Source organism: Daucus carota, chromosome 1 (genome assembly GCF_001625215.2).
Source record: "Daucus carota subsp. sativus chromosome 1, DH1 v3.0, whole genome shotgun sequence".
Classification (NCBI taxonomy): domain Eukaryota; kingdom Viridiplantae; phylum Streptophyta; class Magnoliopsida; order Apiales; family Apiaceae; genus Daucus; species Daucus carota.
Genome location: NC_030381.2, coordinates 43669512 through 43693272, shown reverse-complemented (window position 1 = coordinate 43693272; position 23761 = coordinate 43669512). Strand labels below are relative to the sequence as shown.

Here is a 23761-nt window from a genome sequence, read left to right as displayed (position 1 = left end):
CCACTATATCAAACACTTTTAAGATGATGCTGCTTACTTGATCACTAAATAAATAAATAATTAACTCAATTCAAAATGATTTCGAATTAATTTCGAATCCCAATAACTCTCCTGTTCATCATCATCATCTTCACAACAATCGCTTAAACGACACAGTTTCAGCCCAACAAACTCCGATACGCTGCCGTTTGTAAATATCCTTGATTCTCGGACTCCCATGGCTACTCCTGCACAAGTATACAAATCAACCTTTTCTTCTTTTATCTGTTTTAATTGTATAATTATCTGATTTAATTAGTATTTATGTAATCAATTGAACTATATTGGAAGTCTTAGATGAAAGCATTGGTATCATTACCAGTAGTTGTTGAAATCTTCCAATCTCTTGTTATTTTACAGGACTAGTATGATGCAAATGCTATAAAATTTATATTGCGGTGTAACATTTTCCATGCCATGTATGCACCCTGTTTTAGAGACTAGTAGAAATCAAAATGTTAATTTATTAATATTTTACGTGTAGATGACTTTGTTAGGATGTATATACTTCATTTGTCGGTCAAGTCTCCCAAGTCCCAAAGTATAGTATCGCGTAAAGGATTGTTTACATAGGTATGTCGCGATGCCAGTAAGTGCAAAAAGTTTTTTTTCCTAAGTGTTTTTTAATTAGTTGGTGCTGCAGTGTTGGAGCTTGTGGTTGCACAAGTAATGTATTTGCAATGGATGGATCTGAAAGATCCTATCTACCTCTATATGAAATCTAGAGGAACAGCTTGATGTGATCGTGAAATGCCTAATGTTTTTAACCATTTCTAGTTTTTACTTGCCTTAAAAGTTATTCTTTACTATGTTGACACTATCTCTTCCTGGTGAACATGAAAGTATTTTGTATTTTGATGCTCTAAGTATGTACTCACGACTCACCTAAGTTACGTGAGTACAAGGGCTTTTTAATGTAAATGCAGGGGGGCATATATGTAATTAAAAAGATTAGATCAAATAATTACAAAATTGTCATTTATTAGTACTACGTACTTACCTAAGTAGTACGTCCTTAGGAGCAATTTTCCCTTTAGTTTTATATCTAAGTACTTCAAGATGTTTATTATTTAGGTTGGAATGGAGATGGAGGGTTTTGCAATTTATGATGCAAGGATGCAGTTAAAGAATGAGGTTGTTATTTAACACAAACTACTGCTTTGTTGAAGTTTATATGTTTTAAATTTGCAATAGTTGAATGCCTAATGGACTCCTAGGCAGGCAACCACCTAGTCATCCCGGCAGTTTGCTACCACCTTGGTTCACCTATGCGCTTTAACTAGTATGCTTACTTATATAGTACTCAATTTTCTTGTGCTAAAAGTGTTACAACATGTCAACGTCCACCTCCTTAATCCTTATTTGATTAAACTCATCCTGCTTTTGCTTCTCTAGCAGGGTTCTTCTGGTTGTTGCATGTTGTGCTTTTAGGTTGCGTTTGATTTAGAGTTGCTTAAGACTTTTTCTACACAGGTTTTATCTCATGTTCTTCTGTAAATCACATTTCAAAAGATTTGTATTACAAGCATCAGTAGATATCCTAAGTGGGTGCAAACTTAGCAAAAAAAAATAAAAATGGGTGCACAAGTTAATGTCAGTTTGTCAATTATTTACTATCTTTTTTCTATTTCATGTATGTATAGTTTTTCTTCAATTCTGTTTAGTTTTGTATAGATTCTTTACTTCATAGGGTACCAGGTACACAAAACCTCATGTAGTGGTACTAGACTTTTTGTGTCTTTTTCAACTTTCTGATGACATGTTTTCAATCTTTTATTTACCACAGAGAAATTTCATGATGTCTAAACTGATGCTTTCCACTTATGAATAATGAATGGGGAGATGCACACAGTGGCAGCCGCTATAGTTCAAGCATGTCTCTTACTTGCTGCTGGGTCCAAGGGTAAAAGATTTATGATGCCATATACCAAAGGTACGAAGTGGAGTGGTGCATGATTAGTAATCGCTACTTGTTTTTCTTCTACACTGATTATCACATGCAAAGATTTCTGGGACTAACGTAGTAATTTTCAGCCATGATACAACAACCCCGTGTCCCGTCATCTGGTTTAATGCCAGCAACTGATTTACTTATTCGTGCAAAGGAGGTGAGCCTGAATTCAGAAGTAGCTTTGACGCAAATAAAACTTAAATACCATATATAGGATTGAATTTGAGTGAACTGATTAAACTCATGGCCAGGCCTGAAAGTTGAGTTTGGGGCGTGGTTCACCGTAAGTGGCTTTTTAGCTTTGTTGGTTTCGTTCATCACTTTTTGTATCTCGTAGAGTAGTCTAGGCGTCTGAAGAACTAATATAAATGGTAAAAGGATTTCTAGTTTTACTGATAATTTATGTATAAGAAAACTTTTGGTGTCTTTCATCTCATATTACAACAAAGTTTAACCTTGCGCTGTAGTATGATATATTCATTAAAAACCAGTTGGTCTTAGATTTATATTTTAAATCGTTATCGAGAATGTGAACATTTAGTTTGCTATTCTCTGCTCATAAAGTTCCCCAAAATTTGATCTGTGCGGAACTGCTGAAGTAAATCATAGTCACAGAACTCGTTGCTCATAGATTATAGTTCTAATATCCTTGATCGCAAGTACCGCAATGTCAGAATGGATCCATCTACATGTTACTGTACCTTGCATGCTATGTTTCGGATGATCTGGACACTTATATATAATTGCTTTTGCAGGTAATAATAAACAGAGACATCACAGTTGATCTGGCAAGCACACTGGAAATGTAAGAACAGTGCTTAGTTTATTAAAATTTCTTATTAAGTTATGATTAGTTGATTACTGCTGACATAAATGAACCTAATAAATGAAGGAAATCATCTCCCCTGGGAAAAAGAAGGGAAAATAAAAGAAATGTAGAATAAAGTAAAAATATTAACTGAGCGCTCATTAGAAAATGTGCATACCAGTCACTTGAAGCTGTGGCCAATGTGAAGAGGCACCCATTTTATATGGATTCCATAAGAGCTAAAAAGACTGGCGTCATTGATAAGGCGGTTATTCAAAATCTAACCATGTTCTGCATATTTAGTTTCTTCAATATTATCATCCTCTTAATTTTGAAATTTGCATCAGATACTCTGGCATGGCCAGGAAACGATAATGGCAGGTGCATCCTTATCAGAGGATCGAGACAAAATTGCTGGCATCAAAGTTCTGGTTGCAGTTTGAGGAGTTCTAGTGGAATGACATGTACTGCATGTAAGTCCCACTAATGGTATATTTCTGATGAGTTGCAATGGTCAATGAATTTCTAGTTGCTCTATGAAAAGCCAATTAATCAAGCACATGGATTTCGGTACCCCATTCTGAAGAATTGTCCAATGCCCTTTGTGTTTTGCTCAGTTCTAGTTTTCTTGCATAATGTCGCAATATGTATACTGATCTTGTTAGAGTTGCAGAGAGCGATAGAATGAGTGAGAAATTACTGGAGAGGAATAAATGAAAAGGCTAAATAGTAATCAGATAATAACGTAGTGAACAAATAATGCATTAGGGAGTTGATGGTGGTGTTTTATTCTTTGTGACGTAATGTTTCACCCACAGATCAAATAATATAGAGCTCAAGATGCAGATCAAATTTCACCGGTTAAATTTTTAAGGGAGCTGGTCCCAAGCAAGGGTTTGCTAGATTCCCCATAAGCTAGGAAGCATGAACTCCTCAATTCAGGTGCCGTATGCCCAAAACCAACCATGTATAACAACTCCCTCTCTGATTTCCCCAGCTACTGATTGCGCATGAGTTGGTTACCAGTTACCACAATACGGGTCCAACTCCTGTGGGCTGTGGGCCACTGTCATCCCACACACCCTCACTATCATGATCCTCCTTTCATGCCACACACCCTCACTATCGTGTTGCTGATTATCCCAAAAAAAAGTTGGCACTTACGACAATATATCATTTAGATCACGTGGCCGCAACATATTGATGATCATCCATCACTGAAACAAAAAACATATCAACATATATTCCATAAATTTAAACCATTATTCTACATAAAATTAACTAGATATCAAATTTTCAGTTAAATATAGCAAATATTCTTCATTTATATGTTGCAGGAGTAGAACGAGTGATCACGTGTTCATAAGCTCATAATGGTTTAAAAACTTGTGATAAGAATGCAACAAATTTCAATTCTATTGCTTTATAGTTTAGTTAAAAATCCCGCTCTCCTCTCCTTCTATCTCTGTGTATCCCTTTTATTTTGGTTTTAGTCACAACTCTCATCTCATTTCGACCTTTGTCTATTTACCCTTCCAAATGCCGTGCAAAGTAATTATATATTGAAATATAAGGAGGTACCTGATTCGTAGAATACCTGCACATAATGTGCTACACTCTATTAAATAATAATATAACAGTAAACTTCATAACAGCCGCAGAAATTTCAGTTATTAATTATAATTTCAGTTAATTTAGGCGTATCATGAAGAACATTGTAACTTAGCGAAAAAGGAAAAGTTCGTAATTGTTACTTAAATCTGCATAAATTTCTAAGTTTAGAATTACACTAATTGTCAACTTTGTATACTGTGATGACATGTATGGTATTGGAGTGGTTTTCTGGACTTGAAAAATGAAGTCATTCACGGGAGAAACAAAGCTCATGATTTAATGTTGTAAGCAAGGATCAGCTTAGAATTTCAACTTGGAGCAGTTAAACGATTATATAATATTAACAAGCTCGTAATAGTGATTAATAGGTTTCCTAAATAGATAATTTTATTTTTTTTGATATTCTGGGGCTTCAATTGTCTAACCTACCATGCAGGGGAATAGATCCTTGCACTACATTAAGATTACAAAATTGATCTATTCACTCAGCATATGGAACACAATTGTAAAATATACCTTGTGAATGACTAAATTTTGAATATATTATATATATGCATATAGCAAGTATCTTGTTTATTTTTAATTATATTTTATGCAATGTCTACAGGTTGAATTTGGGTAAACAATTCTGAAGGTGAAATCAAGTTCAATATTTTTTTCAAATTGAAGACGACAAGTTGTGTCAAGGCTGGTGGTTGGAAGTGGTTGTACAATAGTTCTCCTCTTCTGCTTACCAATTGATTGCTGCTTTTAACTTGGGAACAAAGGTTACTGGTTAGTAGCTTTTCGCCTTTTACTTTCAGCTAATTGCAGTTATGTCTTTTGCTCCATGAACGCTAACCGTAATTGACCTTTAAACTTTAGATGCACACCCTAAGAATTTACTTTAGTGTATCCTAGTAGCCGGGGTCCTTGGGAAGGGAGAATGAGAAATACAAGGGCTGATGGAAGCTTATGAGGTTGAACCCTGCGAGTAGATGAAGGGAGACTTTGTTTTATTTTGGCTAATTAAGCGAACTTTGTATATTTCTATGAGAAACTTGGGTATGGGTTAGGAATGAACATTATTTAGATTGTGTTCAATTGGTAAAAATAAAACGAGATGCATAATTGTTGTTTGGATCTCATTCCTTGTGCTGTATCGTTCTTAAACCTCTTATTCATTGGTAGTATCAATTATGTTAAGATCAAACTCTTCAGTGCTTCTGTTGCCTCTATTCTCTTAAAATTTCATTCTCATCCACCTCCAAAACACCCTCCCTCCCAACCAAAATCATCTGTTGACTTAACAGTTTGACACAACAATGTAAAATTACAACTACAATAGTTATGGCGTGTAGGCAAGAGCTCCATAGAAACAGTCATAAACCCTACAAGCAAGGGAATTATGCAAGTGTTGAGGCATAATAATTCCCACATAAAAGTCTCTGAACGGTAGTCAGAATACTCAGAACCTGTAGCATGAGGACCCAGAATCATTAATTCATGTCAGAATGAAATTCTAAAAGTGTGGGTTAATATGGAGCCAAAATTCACAAGGGACACAATTCTTGATGGGTGGGCTAAATGAGCTTAAATTCTTTCTTGAAACCTAAACTCCCTTTTAAAGTTTATTTTGACCACCAGACCCGTTTGCACTGAAAATTAATCACCGTTCTACTTTTTTCTGTTCTCCCGTTGTGAAGTCTCTGAAAGCTTCGAGTGAAATGAGATGATGTTTGGGTGTACTTGATCACGATTTTGACTTAATTTTGTTATTCCAAATATCCGATTTAAGATGTTATTTCATTAATCTTAACCGCCCGAAAAGTGAAAATCCATTTAAATCATACACTGGTTATGAATTCACTGAATTCTGAAAGAAACCAGCTGCCTAAAGAGTTCAAACTAGCACTGTATGTGGTATTGTGGTGTGTGGTAGTGAGCTAATATGATAGCAGCTGTTGAGACTTGAGAGTATGGTCAAAAGTTTTACCACCTTTGGCTGGAAGGCATTAAGGCACTTTCTTTATATCAGGAAAATTTGTAGTATATGTAAAGTATAGAGAAGTTGAGAAATCAGTTAATAAGAAATATGCTGCAGGTAAAAAGAATCATATATAAAAGAACATTAGAATTATAGGTATCCTTTCAAGGACAGGCAATAATAAGCTCCATGTGCTAGTAGATAAGGTGCCCATGATGGTAAAATACGGACAGTGTGGTTCCAAAAATAAAGGAAGCAATTGATACAACACAACAGGCAATATTTCTTGTATCTGCATTTCTTACTGTTTCTTCAATATATACTGATATAGTCTTGTGTTTGTTTAATAGGGTGAAAGCTGAACTCATGCAAGGCTGCCAATCTTCTCATGAGACCATCCATATTCTTGCATACTTTAGTAAAATGTTTTTGCCATAACATATGCTCAATTTCGTCTAACCAAACTTTTAGTTACTGCTATATATGAACTCTAATTCTCTATTAGTCCCTCTTTTTAGTAAAATTTGAACACTTTTAATATCCTGTTTTACAGTATTTCCTTCTGAGTGGTGAAATGGTTTTAGAATACAATGATGATCAACAAAGTCTCGCACGGGTAAGTTCAGTTCTTTGTACGCATCATCCTCCTACACTTTCTGCTCCAATCTTTAATGTCTGCGTGCATGTCACTCTCCTAGACTTTCTACTACAATCGTTAATGTCTGTCTGCGTGCACGTCACTCTCCTCGACTCCTTCCGGGAGACGCATTGTTGTGATTTGGTTTGGTTACCACTCAGTGAAATAATTGTGCCACGGGATACTACAAATGATGAAATAGAAATGCAGCAAGCAGAAAAAAATGAAGGGTTGAACTCAATCATACACATATCAACCACATGAAGGACAATACAGAGTATGTAAAAATTGAATTGTGTTGCTGGCAGAAAAAGCGGTGATAAAGGTAAAAGCAGGTAGACCCTCAAGATTGTTGCATTATAAAGATTTATCACCAAACATGTTTTTGTTTTAACAGAGAAAGTGGAAACAACTGTCTGTGCTTTAGTCTGAAAACATGAAATTAGGTACTTTTGCTAAACTAAACAAGGAATATACAACTCACACTTATATATGTTTATATAAACTTGCACAATTACGGCCGACGGTGGTCCTGCTTGCCAAACATAAATTTATCCAGAGGGCCCTCCCAGAAACCCTTTTTAATATTTCACGAAACAGTGTGGACTGATATATGTGATTAAATTGAATATATATAGTGAAATATTGATAGTTGGTGGCTTGTTGCATTATTGAAGATACCGGAGGTAGATAAATGTTGAAGAGGAAATCCATTCTATTGTGCATGGCATGTGAACATCTTTAATATGTGGTTTCATGTTCTTGTGAATTACAGGGTGTGACAACACAACAAGTAATATTATGTGTACAAGGCATCTGTTGTGTATAAGGCATCTAGGTTTATAGCTAGCTAGTTTTGAGGATATGATAGAAGGATCCTAACTTTCATCTAGAGTTTAAAGTACTCGACATTATTCGATTACACAAAAATTAGTGAATCCATAAAGATCTTTCAATACTGTCCTCGAAGATGTGGTGATACGAATACCAGATCTGGACACATATCTATACATATAAAGTACATCATATTATTTCAAAAACCATCAATTATGCAAGTGACATGAAAGTAATTAGGAAAGATCTGTATATATATTTGATTCATCATATTGTTTGAAGAATTATTATTTATACAATTAACACATTGGTATTTGAAAAAAGTTGAGACAATTGTTACATATTTTAACATTTTATAGACTTGTCTCGATCTTAAAATTTATATAAATATTATTTATTGATACCTGTCTTTGATTTTTATTTGTGCTGAATGTGTTAGATTGTAAATTGGGGTGGCATGAAAAATAGCGGTTTTAATAAATGAGAATTAATTTATAGGTGAAAATTAATTTTTAATTTATATATTTGTATAATTTTTTAGATATTTACAAATATAAAAGTTATTATAAAATATTATAAATATTATAAATTATTTTAAAGTGATTCCTTAAAAAAGTTAGTTTTTTCAAACCTTTCTTGACTTATAATTCATATATTGTCTTAAACTTTTCTTTATACAAATAATACGAATAAATTGTTTTAACTTATCAATCAAAATATGTTGATTTAATTTTTTTTTACAAAAGTAATACGAATGAACAACTTTTAACTTATAAGTGAGACAAAAAATAAAAACGTGTATAATAAGATGTACCAGACACTCGAGCAAAGCGAATAAACAACTGTAAGAGCATCTCCAAAACTCTTTAACTATATGTTATAATTATAGTTAACCTGTTAATATGTTATAATATTTGATCAAGGTTTGAAGACATTACATATTATCATATTTAAATAACATATATTTTATTTATAAAATTTGAAACAATAATAACATTCTACTTTCAGAATATGCGAATGAATATGCTAGTCATCACAGGGGTTCAAGAAAATTTATATAATATTTTAAATATTCAATGCAGTAAATCATTTTTAGTCAACACCGAAAATGATACTTTAAAAACAATTTCCTTAAAATGTTAAATATTTAGGAAATTAATTGAGTAATTTCCTCAACTAACTGATAATGGGTTACAATTGTTGAATTGATTTGTGCCAAGACTATAAGATTGTTTGGCAAGACTTATAAGCCCAAATCTGGGCTTATAAGGCAGAAATAACTTAATTGTACCATTTTGTTTAATAAATTTATAAGTCAACTTTTAATTTATAAGTTAGAATCGGTTGAATATCCTAACTTTGGGAGTGTTTGATAATCACTTATTTTAAAAAAAATAAGTTCTTGTTTTTATAAAAATATATCTTTTTAAATAATTCTTTTGAATATAATGATAATAAGATGTTTCATATTTGATATTGACAAGAAAATAAAAATTTATTTCAGAAAAAAAATAAAAGTTTACGTACTTTTCTTCTTAAATGCTCCCTCCGTTTCAAATTACATGTCCACTTTCAAAAAATCACATAGTTTAAGAAAAGTGGATTTTGAGAAAAAAGAGGTGTAATAAGTCATTAATTGAACCTAATGTGTGGTATATAGTTGATCTTGGAAATATAAATTTGAAATATGTGGACGGAAGTTGATTTTGGAAATATAATTTTACATTGAAAGTTGAAGTGGACAAGTATTTTGAAACAATTTTTTTTTTTCTAAAGTGGACATGTATTTTGAAACGGAAGGAGTAAGTTCTTACTACCTCCGTCCCTTTTTACTTGTCATTTTGACTTTTTGCACGTAACTTAAGGTGAGTAAAAAACATAATTCCGCTTATTTTTTAAAAAATTTTCTTTTTGTGAATAAAAATATAAACTATAAACTTTTATTCAGAAAAAGAAAATTTTAAAAATAATAAGTAGAAGTATGTACTTTAATCACCTTAAGTTACATGCAAAAAGTCAAAGTTACAAATAAAAAAGGACGGAGGTAGTATTTATGAAAGAGATAGTCAAAGTTTTTCATTTATTTTCGGTTAAAGCGTTTAACCGCTACTTTTCTTCGTGGGTCGACAAAGATCTCTCTTTTTGTTTTCCTCCAACAGGTGACCCAATTGAGAGATTTTACTCTAAAGTGGACCATAGCGCAAAAATTAACGTAAAATATTGGGAATTATTCAATTGTTCCATCTGAATAAATTAGGAACTTCTCTGCCTCTCCTTCATTTCTAGCCATCACTGTCGCGGGCTTTCATTGATTTTCATTGATAAAAAAAAATCCTAAATTCTTCTTTATTTTGTTATTATATTTTTAATGATACTACTCCCCTGATAGGATTTCTATTTTCTAAATGTTATTAGTTTGATAAAAAAAAATTTTGGATGAGTTTGTTTATAATTTATTTGTGTTTAGTTTATGCTCTCCTTATGAGAGTTTTGTGTATTTTTTGTGTGTTTTGATGTGATTCGCTGTCTAAAACGTTAGATCTGTCAAATTTTAAAGAATTTGATTCGACGATAAAATTTTATGTGAAGTTACAATTATAATCGATAGCAAAATGCTTGTAATAAAGCCCATACACATACATATATCAACTTCAACAGATTATCCGTTTTATATTTGTTCGACTTTATTTTTTAAATGTTGTAAGAATGAATTAGTTTCTCTTCTTCATTTTCAAGAAAAAAGGCAGAAACTTTGCACGAGTGTCATATAAGAACACAATACGATTGAAATTATAAACAAGGGAAAAATATGTTATAAATCACTCTTCAAATAAATAAATAAAATAGCTCTGAACTTCTTTTCTGAAAATTAAGCGAATATCTTTGTTGCAAATAAATCAAACTGTCATCCCTTATTCACCAGCACAAAGATGAAAAAGTATGAAACTATAAACCGCTTTTGTAATAACAACAATTTTTGGGGTGGATTTCTACAAACACCAATCTCATTAATAATGATAATCTTTGCATAAAAGTTTTTATTAATAAAATTTAAGGAAATTCTATCATATGTCTTCAACACGTCAAAAGACCCAATTATAATTTATAAATAGGTTTTTTTTTTTTTTTTTTTTAACTTTACAACACACCTGGTGGAGAGATACATAATACAAAAACATTATTATTGAGTCATTGACAGACACAAACCATCTCAGCAGCAACAAATCAACAATGATTCCCAATTTTCCTTCACAACTCACCTGTAAGATCTATAATCTATAATCTAATAATTCATACATTCAAACAAGGTCTTAATCTATGTATATAAAACACACTCCAAAGGAGTATATGAAACGCAATTTATCTTAATCATCAACAAATCAATATCCAACACAAATCTCTCTTTGCACTTTGTATATCACAAACAATTAATCACCCCATCTCCACAATATTTAAAATTTTTAAATATCTTGGAAGATTAGAATTAATTAATTAATTAATTAACTAAACAAATATTAATACACAAACTAGTTTAACTTAGCTTCTGCAGCGAGTGATGGCACTGCACCCACGATTGTAAGGATTGGCCTGAGCGCCTTGTTTGCAGTTATAGTAAGATGCGCCGCGCTGCGAGCATGGTACATTGTTCCTCTGCAGCGCACCGTAGCTTATGTAGTTGTTGGTGGCTAATATGCGCCTGTTTGACTCTGAGTCAAGCTGGAACTCGGCGTCTTCGTCGCCGCCGGAGAGGCACTCCGCGACGGTCCCACGGCAGCCGGATCTCGGGGGCATCCAGCCGATGGGGTTCTGGGGGGACCCACTTGCTTGGATTATGAGAATGTTGAGGAGGAACAGAGCGAGCAATGCGAGAACACCTGAAGAGGCTGCCATTTAATGGGTTGATTAGTTCGGGTGAGGGGAAGAGCGGAATTTGTTTTGTGCGTGCGTGTGTTTGCTTTTTCTCTCTTTGGGATGGGAGAGAGAGAGATACAGCGAGAAAGAGAAAGAGAAAGAGTGTGTATGTGATTATTTCTTTCGTTCTGTAATGGTATGGAGAGAGAGGATCAAGAAGTTATAAGTAATTTGGGCGTTGTGAAATGGGATTGATGTTGCTGATTTTTACAGAAATGCCATTAATCTTTATTGTGAGCTGTCGTGGATGGCCCTTTGTATAAAATACTTGTACTTCAATCTTTTCATTTAAATATTATTCTCTTTAATTTTTTTAACATGAACGAAATATTTATTCATCAACTTGGAATGAGTTTATCATGTAAAATTATTAATCCAAATACCAACACACAAGTTTGTGATTTTAATTTCTCTTAGTTAGACTGATTAATCATGAATTAAACTCCTCTTAAATATGCGTGAACAAAATTGCACAATAATTTAAAAATCTTATCAAACCGTGAGAATTCAGTTCGGTCCATCCTAATTTTGAGGTAATTCATTTATTTGGTTCAAATAGAACATATCAAAATAAATTTGATTCAATTAAGTTCTTAAAAAAATATTACGACCCAGACCAAATAGTGTCGATGTTGATAAGAAAAAGAAAGGAAAATGTTAGGTACGCGAAAGGTATTTTCAAATCTTTTTCACAAATCTAATTGTCAATATAGTCCAACTCATATTAATAATAATAGAATCCTATGCATATCAACGGTCAACCACTCAGCTAAAACTAATCATTTGATAAGTTGAGAGCTCAAGGGTAGATTTGACTTATTAATAATTTATAAACTATTAAAAATATAATAACAAAATAAAAATAATTTATGCATAACTTATATCTTATGCGTAATTTTCATCAAAAATGATTTTAAAAAATTAAGTCATTGACAAAGTGTCCGTTCGGCAACCGGAAAGAAGTGCTTCTTTCCGTAATAAACTAGCTTCTATTTTTCTTGATCCATTCGTGTAAAAAGTCGAGAAGCACTTATAAAAAGTTAGGAATGCTAGCTTTCCTCTCACGACTTCTACTTATTTTCCAAACACTTTAATTATTTATAAGTCTTAACTTGCTTCTCACTTCTAATTCACTTGTTTTATTTTAAAAAAAGAAGTACTTATTTTAAACTCACCCAAACGACCTTAAAGCATCTCAAACTAACTTATGATTTTAGGTCAGTTTCTAAAATCTTTTTAACTTTATGCCGGCTTTCAAGTTATTACATAAACAGACATATTTCAATTTAAAATTGAAAATGGCTAAAAACCCCAAAACAACCTAAGGGCAGTAAGATACCAATAATCCTAAGTATAATATTGCAGCATATGTTAATTCTTATGACAATCATATACCGAGGTGGTCTTAAGTTTTAGTACTCCCTCCGTTTCAATTTACATTTTCACTTTTAAAACACAATTTTGTTTCAAATTTATCTGTCCACTTCAGTTTTCAATGCAAAATCATATTTTCAAAGTCAATTTTACTCCACATATCTCTTATTTATATTTCCTAGATCAATCTCACTCCACATATTTTGATCATGTAATGCAATTAATTTGTGAACATCCATTTTTTTTAAAATGTGCGATTATTTTAAAATGGACATCTAATTGGAAACGGAGGTAGTAGAGTTTAAGCCATGATACATGTCATTAGTTTGGTAACCAAATTGGTCCATCAAAATCTGTATTTCGAAAGCACATAATCCTTGATTGAAGATGCTTTGAGAAAATGAAACGAAGGGCAGGATGGTAAATAGAGAATAAGCTCTGCCTACTGGTACCTAAAAGACAGAAACGGATAGTTGACTGGATTGTCTTTGTTTAGGTGAAACAACTTGATGAGGAGGGCATCATTGGAGTATCCTAATAAATAAATAAATAAATAAATTAGTACTAGTATATCTTTGTTGATAGTATTAATAAATAAAATAAAGTAGATTAATTTCTAGGGTTTGCTTCCCATGTCTGATGTCTGTTAACCGAAACACGTTTTCTCTTTCTTACCTGTATAATGCATTACCAATTCAAAATCTGTCATTGCCCAAGATTCGCCCTTAATCTAATTATATCTTTTCTCAAATTACTTAAATAATAATGTTTTGTACAATAATGTTTCGTTTTCTAAAAAATCACAAAATAAAAAATAGAAATATTAAAAAAACCGGTGAGTGTTTGTATGAGAATGGAGATACTAACTACATGGCTCCCACTCACAAGTATTGATTGTTTGGTAGTCGTAAGAGCATCTCCAAGAGGCTCTTCATTTAGGCTCTTAACTTGATATTTGAGGAGGGAGAAGCAAAATGTTGCTCCAAAAGACTCTTAAGTGGCTCTTAAATCTTAAGAGCCTCTTGTTTCTCTCTCCTCTCTCCTCAAAGTTAAGAGCCACCACATGGCTCCTAACTTATTTTTTCACAATAAAAAAAATCCTTCCCTCCAATCAACCTCCATCTTTCCCTCTCTTTTGTTATAGTGGAGCCCAATATATGAATAAAATATGAAATAGAGAAGAGATGTAGAGAGTATTGTTGGAGTTTACACTCTTAACTTTGTCCTAAATTACTAAGAGCCACATTTTTTATATTATATTTAGGAGCCAACAAGGAGGCTCTTGGAGATGCTCTAAACGGCGTTAGAAAAAATGAAATAAAGTGGGGGAGCGCCGACACAACCCGCACGTAGCCGTTGGGGGAAAATTAAATAATGCAAGAGAAGGGGATGGCTAGGTTTATTAAAACGGTCGGTGTTTGCGCGTTCCCAAACTCATTTTCCCAGCTGTTTTTCACTTGAATAATAGTAATAATCGATCATCACCATCCTTGTTTTCGTATTTTATATTAATTTTATGAGTGTTACTCTTCTTAGCTGGGAGAAATTTTTGTTCACGTCGATGATTATCATTATTATTGAAAAATAAGAATATTAATTTATTAATTTAATAAAAAATGAATGTTAGTGCTTGCTCATAATCATATACTAGTATAATTTATTTATTTGTGAATTGTTTTAATATTTTCTTAAGACATTGAATTAATCTATTTAGACAGAGAAGGGTACTTATTTCAAAACATTCGCCAGTAAAGAAACCATATTGAGCAAAAAAGAAAAAAGCGACCTCCTTACCCTACATTTCGTGAAGTGTTTATAAACCAAAATTCTGCAAGCTAGCTGAAAAACTCTGGATGGTAATTCTGATTTCAACACTTTAATGCCACTAGAAACTATCTTTTCTACTACCAAACACAATAAGAAAAGACAACTTTTCATCTTTGATGGACGAACAGAACTTTCATACCAATTATTTAACTATGATTGGCCATATTTCTGGTTGTCGTAACCTTTATTTTACTTTAAAGATATGCCCTACCTCCCCCTAGATCAAAACTTTAGTAATATGCATAATGGCATATACCTTTCTTATTTGGTTGACAGAAGAATAAAAGAGAGTTGAAGACAGCTCCTATTCCCTATTAACAACTATTATTTCGATATCAAACTTTCATCGGCTATCACTACAATTGCTTCAACAGAAATCGACCTTTTGTTGCTCCTCTCAGACCAGAAACACTGTAACTATTATATCTTAACTGTAACAAAACCTTAAAAACAAACTCATTAGTCACATAATTAAAGTTTAGCCTCATAAAATATAACCTATTACACAAGGTCAGCACTCAAGATTAATGCATCTGCAACCCTTGAACGTTTCTGAACAGCTTTTTGTTCTGATAAAAATTATGATTCTTAGTAATATGGCTCCCAGATATATCAGATTGGAATAGAGATATAATAGAGCTAATCACCGCATCTAAACCCTACAGTGCACCTTGATGCAAGACATTTCATCAAACCCAATCAATTCCAGCAAATTGGAAGTTGCTTCTATATCCCACCACAAACCAACTCAGCAATTATGGCATAACACAAAAAGGTGGATCTACACTCTTGCCTGTGACTGTATACAAGTTACAGTTCTATATTTGATAGCTAATATATCTATTTTCCATTTAGTTGCCAACCAATTATCTGTTCCCAATGAAATTTCGTTTGAGATTTAGACATACCTGTTCTGAACATTGTCAGTCTGCTAAACAATCATGAAGTATTAACATAGAAAGTTGGCCTTCTAAAACTAAGCAGAAAAATGTTAAATTGAATTGCAACACTTACACAATGAGCACACACGGAACAGTCGCTCTGTTGCAGTAAATGTATGACAATTTATAATGGTTATCTTTCTTCACAATATGGTGGTGTGGATTGGATACACAGATCAGGCTCGTCACCTTCATCATCATCCTCATCAGCATCAACCCAGTTACTAGGATGGTGTTGTGAAAAACCGGGATTATTGGTTTCAGCTCTGCCTGAAGGAAAATGTTAAAAGATAAATGCCGATGTAAGCTTAAGACAATCTAATTTGTTTATCTGTAATCAGTTTCTTAGTTATTCTAGACCTAGTAAAAATAACACTTATGAAAAGAATATGGTCATGACATTGATTGTGTACCCATAAAACAAACGGGTACAGACTGCCACTATGATTGTATAAGGTTGAATATACGCATGTTAATAAGCAGAGGAGTTAAGTTATACTCCGGGTCAATTAGTTGTACCTGGATTTGGCTGTTACTACTTTAACACTCAATGAGCATAAATCACAAAGCCATATACAACAATTTAGATTATAAGCCACGACATCTTGGCGATATTATAACTAATGAACCATTTGTAGTTTAGTTTAATACCTTACCATCATTAGCATGAGATGCAAACTTGTTCACTGTGAAGTTCTTGGTCAAGTAAATGTGCTCACTTTTTGTGCAATACTGCAATGTAATGTAGGAAGATGCTATCCCAGAGTTTAGAATTAAAGATTGAGAATAAATCTATCCATTACGTCTCATCCTAGTGCAGCATGATAATGGCACAAGTCGCGTTGCATAGTAGTAATATTCTACCATTGTTTATTTCATTTACAGTATTGAAAATCACATGCTCACCTCTACAATAGCTGGTGTTTCTTGCTCCTTACCTAAGATTTAACAGAAATTTACAGTATTTTGGAAGTCTAGCTATCCAACAGTAGACCTGGCAATTCGTTCGGATCGTGTACTTTCGTGTCGGGTACCTTTTCGTGTCATGTACTCAAAGACCAAACACAAAACCGACCCGTTTAGCGTTCGTGTATTTTCATGTCGTGTACCTCCGTTTCCATGTCGTTCTCGTGTCGTGTTTCGTGTAAAATCAAATTTAAATATAAATATAAGTAAATATATAAATTAATGTAAATATTATATTTCTAGGCAAAAAATTTACAAAATTATATGAAATATATATATATATATATATATATATATATATTTAAATCATTTATACATACAATATTATAAACTATGCATTATTTTAAAAGAAATAGTACATATATTTATTATAAATATACATATTTATAATTAAATATTAATATTTAATTATAAAATTATATTTATTTCGTGTACCTCGTGTCGTGTCGTGTACCCAAAGGGTAAACACAAAATCAACACGACATCTCGGTCGTGTACTTTGTGTTCGTGTATTTTTCGTGTTGTGTACTCAAAATGCAAACACAAACACTAAATTTTCGTGTCGTATGAAAAATTGCCGGGTCTATCCAACAGCCTTCAGGAATAATCATCACAATAACGCTAAACATATCTACACTAGGAAAGAACAGAAAAAAGTAAAAAATAGGACAGAATTTATTTACCATTTGGCACATTTCCTTTACCCGAAGCATCTCTGGCAATATGCAATTCACTAATTCTATGGATATCTTCTCGTTGATTTGTATTAGGATTTCTTTCCACTTGAGCGTCTCTTTGTTCGGCACCAGTACCACCTCTGATGCCACTTGCTATTTCAAAATCGAACTTGAAACACTAAGACTTTGTTTACGATTTTACTAGTAACAAAGAAACTCAAGAAACAATCACCTGAAAGTTCAGACCAAATTCTTGTGTGATCAGATGGATGCTCAGAAACATTCCCCCTTGTTTTCTCTTGTCGCATTGATCCAACTCCTTGATGAGATTCATCATTTGTTGTAGCTTCAGCTGGTGGTGGCCCTGTGTCTGTCCTTTCTTGGAGTTGAGAAACAAGCATTGTCGCAAGTACTAGTGTAGCATCAAAATTTGAAGTGGAGCCATCATCTAGGCCAAATTTTGGTGCCATAAGAATGGGCCTGTATGATAAATATTATTTACCACCATATTTGTGGAACTAAGGAAAAAAAAGCTCCTAAAAGTCAAATTGGAAGAATGATGTTACGAACTGCCGTAGTTATTGGACACCTGATATGTAAAATTTTTCAAGCACATCTAACATGCAAGGGTTCAGTTTTTTCTTTTAATAGAATGTCACAAATTATCTTGTATTTGTCTGATCCAAATCAGGTGAACAGTTAGTCGAAACAATATTTTTCCAACAACATAACTAGAAGGCTTAACAAGTCTACCTGAGCCACTTAAAAAACTTCATAATGCAGTTAGTAAGTCAGCACAAAATTTCTAATGTTTCTAAACTAATAGAAAAAATTAAGTTAGACAGATGACCGTATGTTTAAGAGAGTATAACACTCTAACAGCCATTTTCAGACACTGATCCCATATTCTTAATGGGACTAACATTGATGCATGACTTTTCTGGGCTAGCTGATAACTCAAAATTATAAAAGACGCGTCATCCAATATTTGACAGAAAAGCAAGTCAACACAAGGCAAAGGAAGAAAGCACCTAAAATCAAACAATATTACATGGTTTAATCAAAATCATCTTACTCGCCAGCTTTCTCAAAGTACAAGTGAATATCAACTTCACATCCCTCACAGAAAGAGAGAAAGGCCTGCAAATTGAAACGTAATGAAATAGTGCATGAAAACTAAGAATAAGTTGGATAAATGTATCATAACTTAACTGTACACGAGACCTAAATTTTATTGTAGACAGACATGTCTGAACTATAGATAACTACCTTCAGTTCCTTCACACCAAATGTCACATCAACAGGGTTACCAGTGTGATTGTACTGCATAAACTCTTCAGAAGGATCTATCCACAGTTGTGTGTGTAGTGATGAATCATTATCTACAATAAAAATGTTGAAGATGAAAACACCACTATGACAGAAATCTGAAAGAAAAAGGTGCAATATAAGAATAATCAACTATCAACCTTTGCTTGGGTCTATGTAACTTCTAAGTTCAACAGCTTTCCCCCCAATTTCACTTGCGGCATCAGCAGGCACAGAAGTTGGCTCAGTTGCAAAGATTGTAATCTCCTGAAGGGTTGACTGAAAATTAGCTAATAATCTGTTGAGATCACGAGGCCTAACAACAAAGCTGCTAGGAAGCTTATTCCTATCTAGAGATAGATGTTGTATGTCAGGTTCAACATTGCAAGTAATCCAATAGGCTTTCCTTAAACCTGCAAAGTGACCACAAATTGGTTACCAACCTCATAAAGGTAAAAAATACTTGTGTAAGATAATTACCATATGCAGTGTAATACATACTACGATTCTAGCAACATCTCCTCAGAAGTTTAAGATCTAAAGTAGTTATCAGGCATGAATGGATTGAATGGACCCATGATGTAAACTTAAAGCAGATCTAGAAGAACTTCTGATGGCTAGGTTGTAATTTATGCGTCAGACATGATGGAAAGACAAATTTTTCTGAAATATTACAATACCAAATAAATACTATTTTACCTAGATAATATGGTTGTACATGATTTATTATGATTGCAGTACTAAAAACGTGGCTATGCAAGAACAGACAGGTGCATCCCTAACTGTAGAATTTTCATGTTGAAGATATTTTGACATGTAGATTAAGTGGAAAGTAGAAGAGGAGAAACCCAAAAATGTAAATTACCGTTATTGCAGTCCAATGTCCACTGTAATTTTGATGCATCAGGACTTGGCAAGTGCACTCTTAAATGGTCAATACTTGCAATTGGCGTCCGAAGAACAGAACAAATAGCCTGTGTGCATCAATGTAAAGTGTAACTGTCGAGCAATTTCTATAGGTCATCTGTAGAAACTAAATAGTACCTTCAACAGCACACTGCATTGAATCTGAGCACCACCAGGAATTATGTAGGCATCAAAGAAATCTGGCTTCAGTGAGATAGATTGATAGGCAGACCGTGATGAGTTAAGACTGTGAAATGTCAGCTGCAAACAAAAGGGTTAAATAATTAACATCCTCGAGGAAGCTCAACCAAAGCAAATCTGCAGATCCAGTTCCGTTGCTCAGGTTTTTAAGAAGACTATTAACTCAACACTTTCTCCTAATACGAAATTGTGGCATCCTGGTCTGAGAAGATTCTATAAGTTACACCCAGAAAATATGTGCTAACTTTTAAGCAGAAACTCACCTTATAATTTATTAACATTCTAATAAACAATAAACAGAAATAATCAAAACACAAAAATAGTTTTTATGTAAGAGAAGGCAACACAGATAGAATTCTGTAAAGGGAGTCGAACCCGAGTCTCCCGCGAGTTAACTCTGATACCATGTTGAGACCGATCCTCCTAACTTTAGTTGGACTGGTTCTCAATAAAGACGAGTTGGTATACAACACAGTATCGAGCAGTTGACACCGCCAAACAGTACTAGTGAGGAACATCAGTTCCAATTGCATCAAAAAAAATCCCATTAATACACTAAAGAAGTTAAATTCACAACAATTCGCAATTCCAGTGGCAGCTAAACTTAGAAAATATGTAGTATTTCACTGAACAACATCAAGTCCTGGTAAAATATTCCCTCCGATAATAACAATAATAATAACATCCCAAATACAACCCTAATTAACAACACTTCAAGTCAATTGAAACCAAAAACCCTAAAATTTCCAAAAAGTTGAAAAAACTGAACACATAATCAAATAAATGAACAACGATACAAGTCAAAATGCTGTGAATTAGTGAAGTAAAAAATAGAAAAATAAAAAGCAATAAAAGTAGAAAATAGAAGATTGTTACCAGAGACGGAGAAGCTTGAATAGCGAGTTCGTTGCCGATGCGTGCCAGGCACGTGATCGACCTTGCCAATGTCTTGAGTGCATTTCCGCTTACATTAAACTCCATCTTTTTCGCTCTGTTTTGTCTTTCTATATTCTCATTTTTTGTACTCCAACCAATTTCATATGCTTTTCATGTATGCACGCCCGCGAGTCCTGGTGGCGGGAAAGCCAGAAAAAGGAAGTCCCGGTTTTTCTGATTTGGGCTAAATAAATTGCGGGCTGTTTACGTTTAATTCCGTGGTGACTCTTGAGTCACGGGCCGCATCTTAAGCCCAATTGATTTAGGGCCCATTATATTTTAGTTTACCAAAGTTTTTCATTACGTTGCATCAGCATCACTCATGAGTTATGATTTATAAGATTTCCTAATATATGTAGCATTGATATATTCAATTGATCAGCATCACTCCACTTTCTCTAACAAAGAATAGGCAGCTCTTGCTAGCAAGTGAGGTCACATAATTCGAAAACACATACACAAATTTAACCAGCAAATGATCAAAGTGCTAAATAAAATGAATACAATCCGAAACAATAGTGTCAAAATATTTTTCCCCTTGTTCTTCGCTACATGCATCAGCAAGCTAGTTTAAATAATTATCCGGATTCATTATGTCTAATTGTCTATATAGCCGAGAAGACTAAATATAATTCCTCTTTTTAGGTGCAAGCAAGTAGATGCTCCAGAATTCATTGTAAACTCTTCCTACCTTGTCTCTCTTTTATATTTTCTGTTGCTATAGTATTTGATATATTGAAAATAAATATATATATTTCTCATTTTATAATATGGTGCCTATCCAAATTGAGAAGATTAATTGGTTGGGATTCTTCACATTGTCAAATAGTTGCTCACAAGATTATGAGTTCATAATTCTCGAATGACAAACTTGCTATTAAACAACTGAATTATGTTCTTGACTGTGTATTTCTAAAACGACCCTCTTTTGCAGCGGGAACATACAGTGTGAGTATTAGACATATAGATTATACTCTCCCCCGGTCTCATCCATGTGTTAGCAGCACTGTTTAGCACGTATTTTAAACTGGATATAAAATATAATTTTATAACTTGTTTAACTTGATTTGGATCAAGTTGTAACTTGCAAGTCTGGAAACCAGAGATGCAGATTATAATTTTAATATTATGTTTGTGTTCACAATCTATACCATACGAACTTCTTTTGTTTAAAATTCAAATATTAAAGACTGCCAACTTATTTTCAGACTATTAATAGCATACAATTCAATCCTGATGTTTGAGATACTGCAATGCGATTTTGCCATTTGCTCCCCGAGGAAAAAATCCGCCCGGAACACTCTCATTGCCAGTGCCATACACGATTCTCAGTATCTCTTTCGGAGTTCTTGGGTAAGACAGAGAGTTACGATCTGCAGATAAAACATTGCTAGAGGTACGCATTTCTGCTCCCAGTTCCGGTGGCACAAATACACCTTCATCTTTGATACCACACATTCCCAAATTATTCCTTAATTCTGAAATCCTGTTGGTAAATTCTGTTACAGTAATGTTGTAGGGGTGCACAAGCTGTTCCCCACGCTCGTAGAGATGATGGCGAATTACAGCATCTTGGCCGGCTTCAACTCCCAACAGTCCTGACAAAAGCTGATAAAATACGCGGTTTTAGTCACATAATGTGTTTATAGATGTGCGCAGACACATGATGCTCTGCAATTAAGGGATGATCGATGGTATCACGTATAAATTGCTTCTAAGTTCTAACTCGTAACAAATTGCTGTTACTCGTCTAAAATTTGACGAGTAACAGCAATTTGTAATTACAGACAGGGTACTAAAAATCACAGTAATATAAATTACTAAAACCAGTATCACAGCTTTTTGACAGAGTACCTTTGCAGCTGATGGAAATAAAATGTTTTTGTATGATAAATAAATGGTGGCATGCGAAGGAAGAAACATATAAGGAGTGCACTTACATCTTTGGATACATATCCCCTGATAAAACGATTTGAACCTTTGTAACCATTGAGTCCAACGTACGGCACCACATAAGAAGCAAGCAAATAATTGATGCTATTTGCGTAGGGGTCGAATGGCGGGTCGAGTTTACGTCCGAATGCACTGTCCATTATCTTTGCAAAGTTCGATTTACTTAAATCCAGTAGAGGCCTAGGAAACCCTCCAACTGTGCTCTTCAAAGCCCTTAAAAGAATTTAAATGATAATTACAAGCTAAAACAATAGTGTAGTAGTTCATATACCAAACTGTGTGTGACAGATAAATAAAGAAAATCGTAAACTTAAATGTCTATCAAAATGTCTGTCAAACTAATTCGTCGTGATTTGTCATACCTTAAATGGCCAACCTCTTGGAGTCCAAATTCACCGATAATACTCTGAGTTTGATTGTCAAGATTCGCTCTCTGAGCACCGATGGGAGGAGGGCCTCCACCAACTAAATCTGGTGCAAATTTGTCTAGACCATAGCCAAAAGCACCCCACAGAAAATAATCAGCCTCCAGGTGTTCCAGATTTTCTGCAAACTGCAAGAGTTCTACATCTCTTTCATATATTGGAGGCCCTTCATCTGGATAATCAGGGTCACATTGAGGGTTGGGACTGCACAGAACTTCGCAACACATAATCATAACCACCAACACAATTACGGAGGAAGATGAAGTTATGCTAATTGCCATAGTAACTAATGAATTATATTACAACAGTACAGTTGTTCTATTGTTTCTCTCTTTTTATTTTTTGGTGTTACAGAGAGCAGGGACTCCGGATATATAGAATTTATGCATGCATGTATGGTGTTATGGGACTATGGGAGCCTGCAGAGCGGATCTAGGATATTTTCCTAGGGGGCACCAAGCAAATTTTCTAAAACCACCTATATAT

The 23761-nt window shown here is 33.8% G+C and overlaps 4 protein-coding genes across 14 annotated transcripts; 1 reads left to right on the top strand and 3 right to left on the bottom strand.

Moving 5' to 3' along the window:
* The first annotated feature begins 37 nt into the window (after positions 1-37).
* LOC108212762 (ATP-dependent Clp protease proteolytic subunit-related protein 3, chloroplastic-like) lies at positions 38-8043 on the top strand. Of its 9 annotated transcripts, XM_064085440.1 has the most exons (10): positions 38-235; positions 1114-1173; positions 1826-1972; positions 2074-2147; positions 2746-2795; positions 2883-3271; positions 5020-5186; positions 6729-6796; positions 6932-6994; positions 7077-8043. In XM_064085440.1, exons 3-6 carry the CDS (start codon positions 1870-1872, stop codon positions 2932-2934), a joined length of 279 nt encoding a protein of 92 aa, XP_063941510.1. In that variant the 5' UTR covers positions 38-235; positions 1114-1173; positions 1826-1869; the 3' UTR covers positions 2935-3271; positions 5020-5186; positions 6729-6796; positions 6932-6994; positions 7077-8043. The 9 variants fall into 9 exon arrangements, 6 of the variants coding, with proteins under 6 accessions (XP_063941510.1, XP_063941509.1, XP_063941507.1 ...); XM_064085439.1 differs by having other exon boundaries at positions 6729-6994; positions 7077-8041; XM_064085437.1 differs by having other exon boundaries at positions 6729-8041.
* A 3343-nt stretch (positions 8044-11386) lies between these two features.
* LOC108193670 (rapid alkalinization factor) lies at positions 11387-11740 on the bottom strand. The gene has a single exon (XM_017360428.2). It carries the CDS (start codon positions 11738-11740, stop codon positions 11387-11389), a length of 354 nt encoding a protein of 117 aa, XP_017215917.1.
* A 3681-nt stretch (positions 11741-15421) lies between these two features.
* LOC108215575 (uncharacterized) lies at positions 15422-21025 on the bottom strand. 3 transcript variants are annotated; one of them, XR_010287869.1, is made up of 10 exons: positions 20838-21021; positions 19899-20021; positions 19720-19828; positions 19016-19267; positions 18816-18928; positions 18622-18686; positions 17779-18026; positions 17553-17699; positions 15977-16173; positions 15422-15870 (listed from the first exon to the last, which is right to left on the bottom strand). XR_010287869.1 is itself a non-coding variant. In XM_064085427.1 (10 exons), the coding sequence occupies exons 1-10, from the start codon at positions 20940-20942 to the stop codon at positions 15861-15863; spliced, it is 1365 nt and encodes a 454-aa protein (XP_063941497.1). In that variant the 5' UTR covers positions 20943-21025; the 3' UTR covers positions 15422-15860. The 3 variants fall into 3 exon arrangements, 2 of the variants coding, with proteins under 2 accessions (XP_063941497.1, XP_017243576.1); XM_064085427.1 differs by having other exon boundaries at positions 15977-16169; positions 20838-21025; XM_017388087.2 differs by having other exon boundaries at positions 15422-16173.
* Positions 21026-22045: 1020 nt separating this feature from the next.
* On the bottom strand, positions 22046-23736 carry LOC108215598 (ferritin-like catalase Nec2). Its single transcript, XM_017388109.2, has 3 exons — positions 23213-23736; positions 22838-23063; positions 22046-22505 (listed from the first exon to the last, which is right to left on the bottom strand). The coding sequence occupies exons 1-3, from the start codon at positions 23554-23556 to the stop codon at positions 22125-22127; spliced, it is 951 nt and encodes a 316-aa protein (XP_017243598.1). The 5' UTR covers positions 23557-23736; the 3' UTR covers positions 22046-22124.
* Between the last annotated feature and the right edge of the window lie 25 nt (positions 23737-23761).